Below are 18,951 nucleotides of genomic sequence, written 5' to 3'. Positions count from 1 at the left end.
ATAGCAATTTCATGATTATTCATTATATTATAGTAATTATGTTAATAATATTATAAATAGAAAAAGAAATAAAATAAAAGCAAAAATTCTTGGGAAAGTTTGTTATTACAAACGGGAAAATACTTAAAAAAATTACCTTATTGCATGTAAATATATTTTATAAGTATGTTATACTATGAATATAAAAAATTATTGTAAAAATTACGAAAACATACCTATTTTATTATTATATGTACTTTATCGTCAACATATTATATAAATAATAGTATTTCATTTAATATTATCTAAAATTTAATCATGTTAATTTATTTTATTAAATTATATAATTCAAAATCGGCCCAAGTCAGTTGGGCCCGGTCTAGGTCAGCCAACTTTTCAGTGGACTTCTCATTAATTTCTGAGCATTCATTTTATACATCAATTAAATTCAAAATTGGCTTCTTAAATAAATTACAAATAAATTTAATGTTCACTTCAAATTTCAAAAATAATTATTCTGTTATCATATTATTTTTCTAAAACTCCTTTTCAATAAAACAATGTTCAAATTTGTTAACAATGGCAGCAATATATACCACTGAATATTCTATTTTGAAGGATGAATAAAAATTTGTTGTAGATATCCAATAAAAATATTTGGTAGAAAACACAACTAAAGAATTATTATTATTATTATTATTTATAATTATTACTATTTGTGCGTGTTTTGATTTTAAAGTTATATAGTATATAATTGTTGAATGCAATATTTTGTATAAAAAAAAAAAAAAAACTTTTATGTTAATTGTGCATGTATTCGTTTATTTTTGTCAAAGAAATAGTAGTATTTTATATATGGTAGAAAATTCATAGTGTATTGAATTATAATTAATAGATTGTAATAATAAAATGTTTATAATTCTAAGCTACGGAGTAGTATTTTATTATTCACACTATCCTTTTAAAAATTGATTCTAAAGTAATAAAATTAATTTAATATTTTTATAAATTTTAATAAAAATAAGTTATTTTTTCTTAACAAATGAACATCCTCCAATCTAATTTTATAAATATATGAGTGTGCTTAATTAGTTATTTTTTGAATTTTTTTTGATTTAATATTTTAAAACAAAACAATAATTTTTATATAAATAAAAGCAAATAAAGAATATAATATTAATATTAATAAATGCTGGGTGAACAGATGCATTTGTTCCGTGCCTAGAATTGTTTGTTAAGTCGCTGTCAAAGACGCAATTTCTTTAAACACGACAATATAGAGGCGTGAAGTAAAAAAACCAATATTAATATCGAAGAAAGCGTGTTTCACATAGAAAATTCCAAATCGAAAGAATCGCTACATTAATTGCAGTCACTTTCACGCTTTTAAAGCAGAGAAAACAAGAAATGAATGAGCTTTTAAATCATAACCAGAAACCAAAAATCGTCAGAAGCATCTCCGCATCATTCCCAAGCATCAATTTTGTTAATTTCTTCCCATCAGACGTGTGTGATCGATAAGCTCCGCCATTTCCCTTTTCCGTGTCTTTAAAACCAGAAGATCAGAGAGGGCTTGCACATGGCTTTGTTGCGGCATTGAATGGTGGCTTTCAATTAATTTCGTCCTAATTTTTTGGCCTCGTAATTGCTCCCGTACTTCTTGTTGAATCCGCCGTCCGCGAGGACAAGCTGGGGCCATTGGGACGATTTCTTTTATGCTAGGTGGGATATGTGTTTGGAGTTACTACAAATAGCTTGAATAATCACGTTGATTTTGGTTCCTCCATTGGCGGCTGTTTGGTCCTGCTTTGAAGGTACGTTTTCGCCGTTCAATTTCAATTGAGGTCATGGGAGAGCATGCAGGGCAGACGGATTGAAGATATTGTCGATTGCGGTTGAAACGATAATCGATTTTTGCAATTTAGGTTAATTTTGGTGGTTAATTTGTGAATTGGAGACACGATGGGCGGGAATCAGGGGAATTGCGACTCTGAGAAGCCGTTGATGGAATTGACTGAGAATGAGGGGTTAATTTCTTCGTCCAGAGAAGGGAAAGGGAAGAGATTGTGGAAAAAGGTTAAGTATCAGTTGGTAGAGTACCACTCGTTGCCTGGTTATTTGAAGGACAACGAATATATTCTTGGCCATTACAGATGTGAATGGCCTTTGAAGCAGGTCTTGCTCAGCGTTTTCACCGTTCACAATGAGACTCTCAATGTTTGGACGTAAGAGTTTTTCTTATTTGATTTTCTTGTTATTAATTTCATTTTTTGGTGTTTTTATGCATGTTGAGTCTGTTATTAACTAGTGTACTATTCTTGATAATGGTTAGGGTTGGCGATATGAAGATGTTGTTATTAGTGATGATTTCAAGTTTTACTTGCTTTATTTATTTTAGTTTTTTCATTCTTTGCTTGAATGTGTCGATTTTGTAGATTGGAAAAGGTCAATGAAGCTCATATGTGTGCAAAAAGTGCTGACAGAATAATAGATAAAATGGTTGGGTGAAAAGGGATGTTGATCTTGTAGTTAGTGCTGGTTGATGTTTTTATTTGGAATTTCGATTTGAATGAAGCTTAATACTAGCAAGGATCGTATGAAGACCACCTTACGATTAATCTCGTCGTATTTGCAAATTTTCAAGGATTAGCTTCAGTTATATGTGCTGCCGAAGGCAAATACATGAACCACCAGATTCCCTCTCAAAGTCATCTGTTTTCAAGATGTTGCTTAAAGATGCAGAATAAAATCCTTTTGGCATTAGTTGTTTCTGCATCTTAAGCAAGCTTATTAGAAGGTTCTGCACTTTGAAAATATATTAACATATGGCCATTGACCTATTTAACTTAATTCATAATTGTGAAATATGATATGTATTTTGTTCAAATTTTGTAGTTTGACTTTAAGAATCCTATGAACACTGCTCTGGATGTAAAATAGCCAAGTAGAAGCTAAAAGTAAAATAAAATTATATCTTTAGTCTGGTAAGTGAAACTCTTCTATTATTTTAGTAATTTGTATGAAAATTATATTGTAATTTTACGATTTTAGTTATTAGTTTTGTTACAAAAGTCTGATTCTTATGTGTTTTAATAGATTATACCTCTTTTCTGGATAAAGTTATGTGGTTAGAAGAATTAGATGCATAAAGATGCTTACTTATCACAATTCACATATGGACCCAAAATAATGGCGAGTTAGTATACTAAATGGTCTGAATAATGGCTGCTAAGGTTACTAGAAGTACATTAAAAAGACTGTCTGATGGTGGTTTTGATTATTCTTGTGTTATAGATCACAAAAATGTGGTGGCCGGGAGGTGATAGATTATCACTTAGTCAATTTTTAACAGTTTACCATATACTGTAGATGGGAAGGGCTTTTAATCTTGGATTAAGAATAGGTTGTGTTCCTTTTTGTATTTTACCAGATATTTTTTACGTTGTATTATGGTAAAATTTAGGTTATATAGCTTGCTGTGGATTGTTCATATCCAAGGCACTATAATCATGAATTTAAGACATGCTATCCTTGTTCAAATTTCTGTTGTTTTTTAGTATCATATATTATGTATTTATGTGGAACTTTTCAACTTTGATCAAGCTTTCGGACAGCTATTCATTATTCTTTTCTTTTGCAGGCATTTGATAGGGTTCTTCCTTTTCCTAGCACTAACCATTTACACTGCTATGATGGTTCCAAATGTTGTGGACCTTCATAGACTACAAAACTTACCTGATGTGTTGAGAAAAGCTGATTTTCAGAAAATTCATACAGAATTGGCTACTTGCCTTCCATCTTTCTCTAATTGGCATGTTATGGAAGCTCTCTACAACTGTTTGCCGGACAGACTTTCCAGCAGCAACCACAGCAATACTTGTGTTTTGGTACTTCTTTTCATCTTTATATATTTGATTCTTTTCCTTTCTACGTGATAATTTACGCTTTGGCATTCAGATATTAGTATATGTCGAAGATATGTTTCTCATGATCATTAATTAGGTTTTGTCATCAAATAACAATTTTTTTCTGCGTCGTAATTTCTTGCAGCATAGCATGAGAGATGACGTGGCAAATATAATAGCGCCACTGCTGACAAGGCCAATCACACGATGGCCGTTCTTCGCATTCCTAGGGGGGGCGATGTTCTGCCTGTTAGCCAGCAGCACGTGCCACTTACTATCCTGCCACTCCGAGCGCGTTTCTTACATCATGCTCAGGCTCGACTACGCAGGAATTGCTGCGCTCATCTCGACATCCTTCTACCCCCCTGTCTACTACTCCTTCATGTGCTATCCGATCTTCTGCAATCTCTACATGGGATTTATAACAGTCCTTGGAATCGGGACAATCTTGGTATCCCTCCTCCCGGTTTTCCAAACACCCGAATATCGCAACATTCGCGCAGCGCTGTTCTTCGGGATGGGATTCTCCGGCGCAGCGCCTATATTGCACAAGCTCATCTTATTCTGGAACCAGCCGGAGGCACTTCACACGACTGGATATGAAATCTTGATGGGCGTATTTTACGGATTGGGAGCTCTCGTTTATGCGCTGAGGATCCCGGAGAAGTGGATGCCCGGGAAATTCGACATTGCCGGCCACAGCCACCAGCTCTTCCACATTCTGGTGGTGGCCGGGGCCTACACGCATTATCGGGCCGGGCTCGTCTATCTGAGATGGAGAGACCTACAAGGGTGTTGAGAGGTTAGTATTTTTCAGTAGTTGTCTTGATGCAGTATTTACCTACTTGGCTTAGCAAATTTCACTTTTATGTGCTGGAGTTATGCTGTGGGAAATTTGCTGTTGTGTGTACCAAAATTTGAAATGAATAATGAAGGAAATACATAGACAGAAAGAAAAAATAATAATAATAAATTGATGAAATGCAATTTGTGAATAAAAAGGATTTGTAAATGGTTTCGGAGGAACATTAAGGATTGCAACCATATGTTGTGCAAATTATTGGAGTTTCATCTTCCAAGTTTGTTGATGGTAGAAAATTGAAGTCCTTTGCACGTTTCAGATTGTGTAGTATTTGAATTAACATTTGATCAAATCAATCGAGTATATGAATATTTAATCCAGAATAGATTATTATTATTATTATTATTATTATTTGATAACCTAATACCTTACAAACAACTCATAATTGACTTTAGTTAGTACAAATACAAACAAAGACTGATCAATCATCCTCGTCCAGATCTGTCTCATGATCTTGCAGCGCCCATCTCCCATTCTCCAATTGAACCATTCCTTTGTTCTTCTCAACCCACCAACGGGCCGGAATCAACAACTTATCTTTTAGAGCATTCATAGTCCTGTTAGCATTAGCAACGTCTCTTTTCCATTCTTTCCCCTTCTCCTTCTCCATGGCCACTGCGTGCAGATAAGCCGACTCCAGATTATGACCAGCAGCAGGCTTATTGGATCGCTTCAGATATGGAGACTTTCGATTGTCCACTTCCAGCTCCACTCCAACAACACTGTACCCTACTGTTGGATAATAAGGAACAATGTCAGTAGCATTACAAACCCTTAAGATGTGAATATCTTTCATCGACTCCAAAATGTCTCTGAATTCGAAGTCGCCAATCCGCATTGCACCAAAGAGAAACCCCGTCACAGGACACCCCATAGATGAATGGCTTCTGCTAATCTTGTTAAGCCCATTACAGACAATGTCTGCTGCATTCAGACTCGCAAGAGCTCCGCCCAAACTATGCCCCGTGATTGTTATGCTTACCTCTTCGTTCATGTATTGTTTCAACAATCTTCTTACTTCTGACAGAACCTGGAAAATGGTAATGTCAATTAACCGTAATACTACTACAAGAACAAGATAGTTTCAGATTCGATTCACCCGACCTGATCTCGCGCGCTGGTTTTGTTCAAATTTGAGTTGGGATCGAATGAAGTGTACAGGGACACAACACCCTGGTGCACCTTAGCATCGCCGCAAGCTTTTCCAAAAATGGTGGATGCTGATACCAGAGGGAATTCGAAATCCTTGGCCCATTCGACCGGCATAATAGTCCCTCTCCAAGCAACCAGAATGTCTCTTCTTCCCAACGCTATCTTTCCTTCATCAGTGGCTACTGCAACATATCCCATCCAGTTTGATTTCCCACACCAGGCTGCTTTATGCCGCAGGGGCTTCAAGATGAACGATTTCGGGACTTCAATGTCTGCTGTTGCATATATATACTTTACAGCTTTGTATTTGAAAGGATTGGCCTTAACCAACCCCACCTTCGAAAACAAGTTGTTCTTCGCGTATCTGCAGCTCCCACCATACTTCGATCGCTTCTCTGAGTTGAATGCATCGTATGTTGCTTGAGCCATTGAGCCATAGTGAAGAAGATAACTCTGTAGATCCCCATCCAGAGGGTTGAGGAGGTTCTGCCAGTTATTCAGGCCACTGAGCACCCTCCATCTTCGAGATATGTCTGTTATCATTTTCTCAATCTCAGAAGCTCCATCATCAAATGTATTAATCCTTTTCAACAGCAGATTCATGCAAGATTTGTGAATGCCACAAAATACTATCACACACTCCATGCATGACACTTCTATTATCATCCCAAATGAGTTTCTGTTGGCTTAATAAAAAGGCATAGACACAGTGTTGGAGAATAACTTGGGACTTGATTTCAAAATTTTCCATCTCAATTATTTTCTTAATATATTATTTTTTATTTATTTCTATTGTATAAACTTTAATTTTCAACAAAATAACATTCATATCCAATGATAAAATTAATCTTCCAATCATAACTCTCAACTTGCAAATAAATTATCTCAGCTATTTCACCCTTTCGTTTCCGCCTCTGCCGCGCAACCACTTCCTCAGTCCCTGTCGTTGCCGGTGGCCCCGCTGTCTGAGAATGCAAAGAATGGTGGTGTTGTTATATTTGCCACATCATCTCTCATCCTATGCTGCACAAAAAATTACACAATACAGAAAATATGGTCATTCAAACCCAAAATAGTCGTTGGTATTGGAAAATCTATCGAGAAATTCACTCTAATAAACACCAACCTAACAAAAATTGATCTAAATGGCACGTGAAAGATTTTCGAGGGAGGGAGAGGGAAGCTGTATTTGTATTCGAACCAGGTATCCTTCTTTCGAGCTGTGTACAGAAGATCATAAGTATGGTTCGTCATCGTTGTTGTCATCTGCAATGTTGTAATCATCTTCATCATCATCGAAATATTCAGCCTGTTCGTAATCACCCTCATCGCTAAACTCTCCTTCATCGTCCTCACTTACTTCTTCTTCTTCTTCTTCCTTTTCTTCATTTTCGGTTCCTCCTTCGCCCTGAGACTTCTCTTCGCTTTTCCAACATATCTAGTTTCTCCAAGTCTGACTCCAGATTCCCCCGGACTTTCTTAGTAGTCCGCCTTTCCCTGTTCCCACCTCGGGCTAATTCAGCCAGCATATGATCATTGTCCAGTTTAATGAAGTCCGAGAGTGGAGGCCTATCGTTAGTTGCTCCTAAATTCCTCTTGAATACCTTTCAATATCTTGCTTTTGCTTCTTCCGAAGGCGTTCGGTCCTATCTTCGTAATAGTAGGGCGACGATGTCTGACAATCCTTCTGCAGACTGAAGACCACTTGATCATCTGTATAATGACTGGACTTGGAGAATATTCAGCAGATCCTAAAACCTCAATTTCCGGAAAAAGCCCGAAAGGATTTTGCTTCAACAACAGATATCCGCCTCTTCCGAAGCCGCCGCGCCCCCGTCCACGTCCTCTGAACGCCATACCCTTCCGCCCGTCGTCCGCCGCAGAATTGGCGCAGTAGAGGAGCGTAACCTGTGTGAGGAAGAAGAGAAGAGATGACGGAGGAGGAGATGACGGTGAGAGCGATTGCGAGAGTGAGGACCGAATTGAACCCGAAACGATTTTATATCGATCCAATGGGCCAGGCCCATACCTAGTAAAATGGGCCGATCCAAATAAGACAAAACATATATAGCCCACGTTTGGTTTCATTTACCCATAATCTTGGAATTTTGTCATTATTAAATTTTGTTTTTTCAAAAATACAATATTGAATTTTTTATTTTATCAAACACTATATTCATGATTTGTGTATGGATTGGAGATGGCCTAGGAGCATTTTGTAGACTGATATTATGTTTTTTCTTCTTTTTTTTTTCTTTTTTTGTAAAATAAATTATTATTATTATTATTTTATAAAATATGAAATCTAAGTTACTACTTAAACCGAAATAAAAATAAAATTAATAAAACTCTCAGAAATTTGTACAAGCAATTTCAAATCCAACAGTCTGAACCAATATGTGCCTTCGGTTTTAATTTTTTAGTTAAAATCAAAACTATAAATAAACTGTAATCAATATTGAATGTTTTGAGCTACAGTTTACGCCAGTCTTCTATTCAAATTTCAAGCTGCCTATTTACTACTTAACAAAATAAATAAATAAAAATGAATGAAAGAGTGTAATTATCAATTTAAATAAAATTTAATGATCAATATTCAAACAAATAGTTTTGAACCAACCAAACAATACCATTTAAATTGAAAATATCTCCAAAAAATTTTAAGAAAAATATTTTTATAAAAAAAATAATGATGAAAATTGAACAGTCAAAAGTCTCTCAAAAGTAAAAACACAGGGATTGAACCAAAACCAACCTTAATTTTCCATTTTCAGACATTAGTCCTAAAAACAAAATCAATTCAACACAAACTGGCAAGAAGCACATAACAAGTCATGAACTTGCATCAATCTTTTTCACAGCAATACAACCAACAAGAAACATACCTAGAGGGAATAATCCTATATTATTAACTAGAACAATTCACAGTAGTCGAAGCAAGAAAGACGGCGTATATTAAGAGCCTTCACGAGGGACTTTAATTAAAATATCAGACTGTTTTAAATCAGCAGCATCCGTCCGAGGTTTATTTAGGAGAGGTGCACTTATGTACAAGCATTATCATTCATAAAACCTCAAAGCATGCAATAAACGACATGAAATTGGACTTATCGACAGCGAAAGTAAGAAAAAAAGAAAGAAAGAAACACTCACAGCGTATTATATTAAGAGGCTGCTTAGTAGATGAGTCAACTGACCACAATATCGTTGACGTCCAGCCATGCATTCTCCTCATCCGAGTGCTTCACATCAGTATCCTTGGATGAGTCGGGCGAACTTTTCCCCAGTTGAACCCAATCTCGCGAGTCTTTGTCAGAGCTGTAATTTGATTTCCTGTAGCTTGAAGGGACATCTCCATCGTCTTCTTCAAGATCACTAAAGGAGACATCATCATCATTATCAATGGGAATGTTCTTCCCAACCACAGTCCCGACTTCTTCATTTAACCAGTCGTCTGTATCATCTTCATCTTTGTTCTCAGAAGCGCCAGGCAAATCAGATTTCACGTGTCCGTTGTTATCCTTCTCTGAGATGACAGACTTGTCAACAGTTTCGATTTCATCTGTGTCTGTTTCATGTTTTCCTATATCAGAAGTAGCTGCCATGGTTGAAGAGCTAGGGTTGAGGTTAGATGAGTTTTCATGCTTATCATCATAAGAAACAGGTGATGGCACGGAAAGTGGTTCGTCATGATGTGGAATAGAAGTTTCCTGTGGAATTAAAGAATCTTTCCCAGAAATATCTTCTGATTTGATTGTCTTTCGGTTCTTCAAATCATGTGTCAGCAAGGCCCTAGCTTCCAGGACCTAAGGAATAATGTAGATCATTAACAACTCAGTTAAAGAACATAAATGGCTCTGTGGCTTCCATTAAGGGGTGCTTTGAGAAAAATCAAGTTAATAAATCATTTAGAGAACAAACTGCAGCAATAAAGTTAACACCGGCAAGAATAAACAAAAAATTGGAATACTAAAAGCAACATGATAGTATGCCAATTAAAATAATGAGACCAAGCAATTAGTAATGAATACGATTAAAAACATTCTACTTTAGCTATTAGCCAGAAGAAGGAAGGACTGGCGAAGGGGGTTCGCCCAAAATTGTTAACATCAAGACCAATGGTTAACAGTGCAAGACTACTGGAAGTCACAACTATATGGTTCTCAAGAGATTTAACCATTAGCGACAGTAAATATTGAAATTACATAACATGGTGCTTCTAGAAAACTTTGGAATACAGTACAAGAAAATTGTGGGTAGGACATGAACTTCAAACGCTATTCAAATATTCAAGCTTTGTTCTGTAATAAAAATGCCCAAAACTAGTCCATCAACAAATATAAATCTGCAGTTTAACTGTGGATGCTGAATGATGTATAGTATAAACACCGAAGACTTAAACTTGAACAAAAGGTTGAGCTGGCTTTTCTAATATTATTTGTGCAGACTTTAACCAATCTTAGTGTTGTCTTTCAGATTGAATTTCTCTATAGGTTTTCCGATACCAACAATGATTGTAATTGTGCAATCAGCTTTGATGAAACTCATCATTCTGTCAGGCATGCTTCACAAGCTCCAACAATACAATAACCCACTCCACAACAGGTTTTTTTCCAAGAGGATAAATATGCAGATTACAAAGCAGCAACGGGATAAATTTTAGGTATAAAGGGCAAAAAATACCAAAGAAAAAACTGAAACATTGAATAGAAAATGTGTCACCCTGATAAAAGAGCTAAAGAAGTCGCAAAGTAGAAAATCCCGTTTTGAGAATACATCAGATAGGCATGGCACATATATGCATAAGTTTGCACATCTCTGATTCTAATAAACACGAAAGAGGAACACTAAACTGTTAATATGGCGATTCCTACTAACTTGAGGAGATAAGTTGCAACATGCACTATAACCTATATGCACTCCAATTAAAAAATAAATTATAACGTAGAAATGCATAATAAGTGCAAATTAATATTGGTTGGTTAGTAGTTTGCATCTCCAAGACGCACTAAAAATATTAATAACTACTCTAACTTCAGAAATAAGGGTTCCATATCAATTTTTTATGTAGTAATTTGTTTTCATTTTCTAAAATCAGTGTCAGCGAAGATTTAAAACAAGAATAATAAAGAAAAGACTACACTAACAATGACGCAGATATAAGAACCTGAGGTGTGGATAGAAGTACGGCATCTTCTTTGTCTAGCCTCGGGTGAAGGAGGACAAAGTAAATCTTCCAGAAGTTGCTTTCACTCATGTATCTAGGGCACAATTCAAACCTTAAGGCAGCTAAACCTGGGGCAAGCCGTTCGACCGCCAAGGCATGCTCTTGCTGGGCATCAGACATATCAAAATCTGGTATTCACAAAGACATAAGTAGTCGATCATTGTCTAACATAAATTTCATAACCAAACTTTGCAATTTATCGGCACATTTCAAAATTAAGACTATTTCATAAAACCAACTACAAAGAATCAACATTATTCCAAGACACCGGCATCACATTCTTAGATTTCAAAGGAATTAAATTTTAGGAATGAAAGCCTAATCTTGTCACAATAAGAGCTTTTGTATGGTATTTAAATAAATCATCGAAAATCGGCAATATAAACATAAGCTTTCTCACAAATTTAGAGAAACTAATGGCTAGTTTATTTATAATTTCGATTCAAATTTCATACCAGGCAGCTTACAATAAAACACATTTTCATACCCAAAAACAACATTTTCTGAGCCAAAACTGCGAACAAACCCTTGTATCCAAAACATTTCATATTCAAAGATCCCAAGACATAAAAATACCCTGAAGCACATTCAAACGCACGTTAAGACAGCCAAACATTATTCATACTGATAGATGTTCACTTAACAGTGTACTAGCACAGTTTTTTCAGTGAAAAAGCGAATGATCAGAGCATTAAATGAGTACAAAATCAACCCACAACTTGAAAGAATATCTTCCAAGCATCAATTCCAAAATTAACCAAATCCATCCATAAATTGCACAACATATAGGTGTATTAGACTCCAATCATGGCAGAAGAAGCTGAAAAATTAACACTGAAGTTCCGCTTACCTTCATCGTTCTCAAAATCTTCAGGTAGAGGGAAATCCAACCAAGTCTCTGGATGCATCGACACGTCGCGTGCGAAAGCCACTACTTCCTCAGTCACGCCGATTGCAGCCTCGCCCAAACCTACACTCCTTCCTCTCTCGCCGCTCTCATCATCCGATTCCAATTGAAGAAAATTGGAAGCCATTTTAGTGATTTCCGAAACATTTATGTTATTCGACAGCCTCGAAATTCCGCTCCTGAACTTCCCCCCAATCTCAGCAAAGTCACCTCGAATCCCCAGAATCGATCCATCCTCCGTCTCCGATGCATCCGGGTCGGGTTTCTGCTCGGGCTGCGGCGGAGGAGGAGCTAAGAATGAGGCGACGCCCCAAAATTGGCGAGTTAGGGTTTTGCTAATCTCCGAGAGGTCCTCCTTGACTCCACGAGGAGAAGACTCGGAGTCGGCGTTCGGGGATTCAGGGTTTTCGGGCTGTTTAGTTTGGGATTTCTTGTCGGTGTAGGTTTCCTCGTCGTTGTCGTCGTCGAACTTGAGAGTGTTTGCGATGGATCGAGCCAGCCACGACATGATGACCTGCGATTAGCAGCCAAAATCGACGGTGTCGAATTTCCGGTGGAAACGCCGGCGATCTGTGCTCTGGGGATTGGAGACTGTGAGACTCCCAACTTCAATGGTTTTGTCGGATTATATTTCCGGTTCCTATAAGCTGTTGCTATTCGATCGCACAATCGGATAATTTTGCATTCCGGTCCCTGAGGTTTGTAGTTTCTACCATTCAATGCCTAATCTTTCCAAATACTATCTTCATCAGTCACATTACCTCTTCAGAAGTTATTAATATTATTTTGCATATAAAAATTATTTTGCAATGTAAATTAATTTGATAGTTTTAACATAAATAAATTATTTATAATGAATAGTATTTATACTTTCTTTTTTTTTTCCTTAAAAAAAAAAGTAGATATTTAATTAAATATAATGAAAAGGATAACTTCAAAAGGGATAGGAAGAGTATGTATCTAGAATGGAAGCATTTAGAACCATTTGGATAATTAAAAGTATTTAGAACCATTTTAAGTTAGTATGGGTGCATTTACATACAATTTAAAAGTTCAAAAAGTAAGAATAAAAAAATGTACTTTCTATAATCTTGATTTTTATATTGGTATTAAGTTTTGATATAATAATTAATATTCAAATATCAACGTACCAAGAAAAATAAAAGAGACATTTAGAGCCGGACAAAATATAAATAAGATATTTAGAGCCGGACGAAGATAATATATTATTAAAAAATTAAAATATATATTAAAATATTATTAACATTATACAATTACTATACAATACAATAAAAAAGATATCTAAAAAAAAGATTTGAGTGATATATACATTAAAAAATTAAATAATTAATTTAAATTTGTTAAATATATTTAATATGAATAAATTTAAATAATATTGATATTTTTATCATAATAAACAAATTATAAAAATATAAAATATTTTGATATTTATAAATGAATTAATTTGCGTGAAACACGCAAAAATGATAGTGTAACGATGAAGGGTCAGCAGTGATTTTTCTATAATTTGCATTTTGCATTTACAGAACGGCCGGGCACCCCAGCATGGATTGCCATTTACAAGAAGCCGGATTAAATCCGGCCGTCGATTTTCTGCAGAGTCCGATCGAACGTACGTTCAAGATCTTACGGCCTTGAAATTCCCGGAAAGCCGCTCCAGCTGCGCCCACAGCAGCCCTCCCAACTTAAACCTCGGCCGCTCCACCACGCCGCCGCAGCTGCTCGTCGTCAACGGCGTTAAGGCCTCTGAATAAGAGTCGATATTTTCGACGCTAATGCTGCCTCCAATTTCCTTCCTGATCATCTCAACCGTCTCCGGAGCCACGGTGTCCCCCGACATGTCCTTCACGTGGAACGTCCCAACTGCCTTCTCGCCGCGGACGCCAAACTCCACCCGCGCTATCGATAGCCCGCTCTCCCGGAATACCCTCGTCGTGTCGGATAATAGCGTCGCCTTATCGACGGTGCAGATCTCGAGCCGCAACCCCTACAAAAAATTCATGATTTTAATAAAAAAGTCAAAATTCAATAGTAATATACAACTGCTATTCTTGTAATGCATTTTAATTAAACCTCGACCAAATACCATCGTGAGTTTGAACCTATAATCTCATGATCACAAATCCAATAAACATCAACAGATCATTTCTTACATGACCATAAATTTACTTTCTTCGTTCATATTTTCATAGTTCGAAATTAAAAGAGATGTGAACTTTTCTTTCTTTTTTGTTCTTACTAACAAAATTTAATTAAAAATAAGATAGTTCAATCGTACATGAGAAACTCTCCGTTCGGTGGCAGCGATCAAACACTTCAAAACTCTATGCTTTTCTCCTTCCCCGCGCAATGTCCCGCCATCCTTATGTCTTACATAGTACTCCTAAGATCAAGGAAGAAATCGAGAAGCATAATTAACGAGATTAAAGTAATAATTACAACAAGTTCGTAAATTATAACGTTTTTACACATGCCTGAAATGCCGTGGAATCATGGGAGCTAATCGCGGCATGATAGACGATGTATTGAAGATCCGTCAACGTACATAGCGTGTCGTATAACAGCTTCGGCCGATCCCGACACCTTATCGTAATAATCGAGTAATGATTTTCAGCGCAATTCTCGATCTTCACATGCGTGGCGTCACACTCTTTATTGCCGCCCTTGTCGGGACATCCTCGGCCGTAGTAGGCGTAGAGGTTGTCCCATTCACAGTCGCACCGGCGACACGACGAGCATTCTTGGTAGTCCTCGTCGGACGCCATCAGCTGGTGGAGCCGCCGCTCCGTGTGGGTGGTCTGGCCCCCCACCGCCGCCGGCGCTGCCAGCCGGACGCTGCGCCGCTCGTTGGTCTGGTGGTGCGCCTCCACGACATGCTCGAGCTGCGCCTGGACTTGCGCGACGCGGGATGAGTCCATTGTTGGTGCGTGGCTGCTGGTCGTGTCGTCATCGACGTAGATGATGCACGCGGCCCGGTTGTTGTGTGTCCACGCCGCGGCGGCGGAGATGTGGCAGCCGAGCTCGGCAAGGACGGCGGTCATCTCCGAGAGGACGCCGGGCCGGTCGACGCCGGTCATTTCCAACGCCATGTGACCTGTCAACACGTGACGAGGCCTCACTTCTTGGCGGTTGATCGGCTTAGCTTTCATCGAGGCTTGTCGACTCGCACAAATACCCTTTTATATCAAAAAAAAAAAAAAAGGGGCATGGATTGTAATTTTATGTTTTTTTTTTTAAAGAAAATATTAAATCAATATATCTAAATTTTTTTTATATTTTTAATATTAAAAAAATCAATTTTACAATAATATAATCATCAACAAAACTATTTCAATTTAAAATTTTACTGTATTCATATTATATAAAATACAAACTGTGACCAAATACACCTTTTAAGATACCATTTTTATGTAGAAATATACAGAAAATATTTAAAAAAATTAAATACTATTTTGATTCTTTTATAATAAATTAAAAAATAATACCACATCCGTCCGACTCTAAGAGTCCTATTTATTCAGGATTGATATTTGAATATTAATTATTATATTAAAATAAAAAAAAATTGTAAAAATACTTCTCTTTATTTTATAATAGAAGGACATTTGTTAAAAAAATATATTTTTAAAGTTAAAAAGTACAACAGCTTTAAAGACTGACAAAAGAATAATATTTTATTAATTAGTAAAATATATAAATATATATTTTCATATCTTTCTTTCCAATTAAAATAAATAAATATTTTTGTAAAAATGAAGAAAATTTAAAGGATAACTTTTTTAGTGAGACGAAAAGTAAAAAAAAAAAAATATATATATATATATACATTAATTTGTCGTAAAATACTATTATATCTATTTAAATAAATAAAAAAAAATTAAAATGAAATAGCAAGTAACAGCACCCCTAATTCTATTTTTCATTTATATTATACTATCAAATTTACTATGATCTATCCAACTTTTACTATTTTTTAAAACTGTATAATCATAACTTTTTGGCTTCTAAGTCCATATTGTATCATTTTGGTTGGTATACTTGATCTTAAAATAATAATGTATCTCACAAATGACAAATCCATTTTTCTCGGAACGAATTCAAGAGAAACAGCAAAAAAAAAACTCTGAAAATGTAAACAAACAAACCTCTTCCACGTAATAGATGAGGGTTTCGTCGGTGAGTTTGTTCCCTTGTTGATCAGTCACATGAAACACTAAACAAAAATATTCAATCAAGAATCAAGAATGTAAAACCAATTCAAGGAGGTATATATATAGATCATCTAAATTACTAACCATCCATGAGCCAGCCGCCATCAGAGGAGATGTAAGATTTGGAGATAACCAGGTCGAGATCGGTAAGAACTTGGACCATTTCAAGAAGCATCCCATTCTTGTTGGCACTATCAACCTGATAGGATCATAATTTTTATTTTTTTTTTGAGTTAACGAGACGATGAATTTAATGACACAAAAATGACTAATCACTGAATGCAGCCGTGAGGTCGTATTCGATCACCAAAAGAAATCGAAGAGCAGATCACAATCACAGGTCGTTTTCGTTTTCTAAAAACCAAAGACTCAAAACCACCTCGGACCTCACAAAACTAGGTTAATAACTTCCTTTACTATCTCACTGAAATTGGCCCAAAAATAACAAATTAAAAGCACTTCGTTCATGACCACCATATACATAGTTAATTAATGGTTTTTCAGATTATGAGAAAAAATTTCAAGAAACTAATGAAAAAATCAAATAATTTTCATACACCGTATGTACACACCTTGACAAGAGTGCAGTCTGGATAGGTATCATTGTCCACACAAACCCTGAGAAGATTAAACCTCAAAATAAACTTGAAACATATATATATATACACATACATATATAGAGAGGGGGGGGGGGGGGGGGGAGCTGGGTACCTTGGGGGATGGATTCTTTCAATAAGAACTTCAAATTCTGGATCAACATAAGGCCGATAAGTAAAATCCATATCCCAAAACCTTTCTTTTTAATTTCTGAGGATCAAATTAATAATCAAACTGCAGAAACAAAATGAAAACACAAAATGCTTAGAACCCTAGCTAGAAGATGAAGCTTCTTGAATCACATCTGTAATAAGAAACTGATCTATATGGATATTATATATATATATACATGTGTAAGTAAGGAGTGGATTTTTCTGGAATCTACACGCTACCAGATTAAAGAAAGCAAAACAAACACATCCTACTGTATCCTTGTAGGCCTTTTTTTTCTGTTAAAGAAATGGGATAAGATTTCCTCATTATCAAGGAAACGAAAAACTCCTTCGAATCAATTTGCGATTGACTTTAATTTTTGGAAGAAAAATAATAATATTATATGAAAACAGTCGTGAGCTTAATCTAACCACATGGGGAAGAAGAATATATAATTCCAAATTTAGAAACCAATTCTGCAAATTCGTATCACGACTTTAAGGAATGTAAGAACACAATTAGGAAATTGTTGGAAAAGAAGAGTAAAAAAGAGAAAGGGGGAAAAGGATAATGCACCAAAAAAGCAGCCACGGAAGAACTTCGAAAGAATTGGAAAATTCAAAGATCCGTACGAACATTGATTGATTAATTGACTCGCAATTTCGTGTCGAGAATTGGGAGAAATCGAAAAGGGGAAAGGAAGAAGGATTGGAAGATTGGAAAAAAGGCAAAAAAAAAAAAAAAATCACAGAAATTTCAAATTTCGAAAACCTAATATAGCTGTGGTGGAAAATTGGGGATTGTGAGGATACCTGTTTTTCTTTGGAAGGAGAAGACGACGTCGCATTCGAAGAACAGTGTAAAAGCTTTTGGGGGTAAAATTGAAAATTGGTTACCGAAAGAGATGAATGGTGAAAGGCGGCGGACGAGGCGGCGTGTGTGGAGACAGTTGCGGCGGCGGAGGTGCTGACACGTCGCTGTCTTGGTGTTGGATTGCGGCTCAGTGGAAGACTCCGCCGCCACGGCCGTTACTTGCATGGAAGGTTTGCTGCTGCACTGCACACAGAACAGATTTCCAGATAAGAGAAAGAGTATCAATTTTGTTTTGGGATATAACAATAGGGTGTGTTTGTTCGTGGTTTTGAGGTTTTTTATTTGTATTTAAGAATTAAAAAGTTAAATTTAAATAGTTAGTTTGAATATAAAATAAATTTATAGCATATTATTAAAAAAATAATTATTTAATTTGATATTTTTTTAAAAAAAAAATTAAATAATAAAAACTTTTGTTAAAATTTATAAAAGAACACCGTCATAATTATTTTTATAGTAAAAATTTAAAAACGTAATACTGTATAAATCTTTATTTAAAATAATCTAAAACAAATTTTGATGACAGGTGCCAAAAAATAAATGAATAGAATATAACGAATAATAGATAAAGTCTTACAACAACATATGTGCTAATAAACATCATGATATTATTATTGCAATGTATTATTTATCTTTTTATAATACAAATTCAATACATAAACTAATACATTATCCATGTATTTGTTTAGGTATTTGAGTTTCGGATTAAAATTTAAATAATAAAAATTTTGAATTTAAATAATTGTATGATATGATATAAATAAATATAAAATGTAAATTTTAAATATAATAATTTTATAAATAGTGGAAATGTGACAATTTTTGAAAAGAACACACTCGAGATAATTTTTGCATATTTTATCACATAATATACTCTTATACAACACACTATAAATATAAACGAATTACACGTATTTTTATTACAAATGGCATGTACAATATGCAATAAAGACATATGTTAATTAGCATTGTAACCTTAATTCCTCGCACTCTCAGAAAAATGAATATTTTTATAAAATTATAAAAATTTTAGTATTTATATATAATCATTTGTAAGCAAAAAG

General features: G+C 35.4%; 4 protein-coding genes across 9 annotated transcripts; 1 reads left to right on the top strand and 3 right to left on the bottom strand.

The window, feature by feature from the left end:
- Positions 1-1,427: 1,427 nt before the first annotated feature.
- LOC127258613 (heptahelical transmembrane protein 4-like) lies at positions 1,428-4,963 on the top strand. Its single transcript, XM_051285532.1, has 4 exons — positions 1,428-1,793; positions 1,905-2,204; positions 3,620-3,866; positions 4,030-4,963. The coding sequence occupies exons 2-4, from the start codon at positions 1,942-1,944 to the stop codon at positions 4,681-4,683; spliced, it is 1,164 nt and encodes a 387-aa protein (XP_051141489.1). The 5' UTR covers positions 1,428-1,793; positions 1,905-1,941; the 3' UTR covers positions 4,684-4,963.
- Positions 4,964-5,057: 94 nt separating this feature from the next.
- Positions 5,058-7,139, bottom strand: LOC127258612 (phospholipase A1-IIgamma-like). The gene is made up of 3 exons (XM_051285531.1): positions 7,025-7,139; positions 5,851-6,916; positions 5,058-5,776 (listed from the first exon to the last, which is right to left on the bottom strand). Exons 2-3 carry the CDS (start codon positions 6,562-6,564, stop codon positions 5,168-5,170), a joined length of 1,323 nt encoding a protein of 440 aa, XP_051141488.1. The 5' UTR covers positions 6,565-6,916; positions 7,025-7,139; the 3' UTR covers positions 5,058-5,167.
- Positions 7,140-8,829: 1,690 nt separating this feature from the next.
- On the bottom strand, positions 8,830-12,708 carry LOC127258611 (uncharacterized). Its single transcript, XM_051285529.1, has 3 exons — positions 11,976-12,708; positions 11,066-11,253; positions 8,830-9,704 (listed from the first exon to the last, which is right to left on the bottom strand). The coding sequence occupies exons 1-3, from the start codon at positions 12,538-12,540 to the stop codon at positions 9,087-9,089; spliced, it is 1,371 nt and encodes a 456-aa protein (XP_051141486.1). The 5' UTR covers positions 12,541-12,708; the 3' UTR covers positions 8,830-9,086.
- Positions 12,709-13,454: 746 nt separating this feature from the next.
- On the bottom strand, positions 13,455-18,045 carry LOC127257998 (ACT domain-containing protein ACR1-like). Of its 6 annotated transcripts, none has more exons than XM_051284618.1 (8): positions 17,827-18,045; positions 16,976-17,095; positions 16,837-16,882; positions 16,349-16,463; positions 16,199-16,266; positions 14,528-15,229; positions 14,332-14,436; positions 13,455-14,040 (listed from the first exon to the last, which is right to left on the bottom strand). In XM_051284618.1, the coding sequence occupies exons 2-8, from the start codon at positions 17,044-17,046 to the stop codon at positions 13,672-13,674; spliced, it is 1,476 nt and encodes a 491-aa protein (XP_051140575.1). In that variant the 5' UTR covers positions 17,047-17,095; positions 17,827-18,045; the 3' UTR covers positions 13,455-13,671. The 6 variants fall into 6 exon arrangements, with proteins under 6 accessions (XP_051140575.1, XP_051140576.1, XP_051140574.1 ...); XM_051284619.1 differs by having other exon boundaries at positions 16,837-16,853; positions 17,827-18,036; XM_051284617.1 differs by lacking the exon at positions 17,827-18,045 and adding an exon at positions 17,591-17,701.
- Between the last annotated feature and the right edge of the window lie 906 nt (positions 18,046-18,951).

Source organism: Andrographis paniculata, unplaced genomic scaffold (assembly GCF_009805555.1).
Source record: "Andrographis paniculata isolate CXL003 unplaced genomic scaffold, ASM980555v1 Contig59END, whole genome shotgun sequence".
NCBI classification, from domain to species: domain Eukaryota; kingdom Viridiplantae; phylum Streptophyta; class Magnoliopsida; order Lamiales; family Acanthaceae; genus Andrographis; species Andrographis paniculata.
The sequence above is the reverse complement of the archived record's forward strand: the minus strand, read 5'-3'. Positions and strand labels throughout refer to the sequence as shown.

Coding starts and splice junctions, on each gene's coding strand:
- LOC127257998 (XM_051284618.1), bottom strand. CDS start 17,046: ATGGATTTTACTTATCGGCCTTATGTTGATCCAGAATTTGAAGTTCTT. Junction 16,883..16,975: donor GAAAGAATCCATCCCCCAAG/GTACCCAGCTCC, acceptor TAATCTTCTCAG/GGTTTGTGTGGACAATGATA. Junction 14,041..14,331: donor CCGAACGGAGAGTTTCTCAT/GTACGATTGAAC, acceptor AATTTTTTGTAG/GGGTTGCGGCTCGAGATCTG.
- LOC127258613 (XM_051285532.1), top strand. CDS start 1,942: ATGGGCGGGAATCAGGGGAATTGCGACTCTGAGAAGCCGTTGATGGAA. Junction 2,205..3,619: donor GAGACTCTCAATGTTTGGAC/GTAAGAGTTTTT, acceptor TTTCTTTTGCAG/GCATTTGATAGGGTTCTTCC. Junction 3,867..4,029: donor ACAGCAATACTTGTGTTTTG/GTACTTCTTTTC, acceptor AATTTCTTGCAG/CATAGCATGAGAGATGACGT.
- LOC127258612 (XM_051285531.1), bottom strand. CDS start 6,564: ATGATAATAGAAGTGTCATGCATGGAGTGTGTGATAGTATTTTGTGGC. Junction 5,777..5,850: donor AAACCAGCGCGCGAGATCAG/GTCGGGTGAATC, acceptor ACCATTTTCCAG/GTTCTGTCAGAAGTAAGAAG.
- LOC127258611 (XM_051285529.1), bottom strand. CDS start 12,540: ATGTCGTGGCTGGCTCGATCCATCGCAAACACTCTCAAGTTCGACGAC. Junction 11,254..11,975: donor AGATTTTGAGAACGATGAAG/GTAAGCGGAACT, acceptor TGTGAATACCAG/ATTTTGATATGTCTGATGCC. Junction 9,705..11,065: donor TACTTCTATCCACACCTCAG/GTTCTTATATCT, acceptor ATTATTCCTTAG/GTCCTGGAAGCTAGGGCCTT.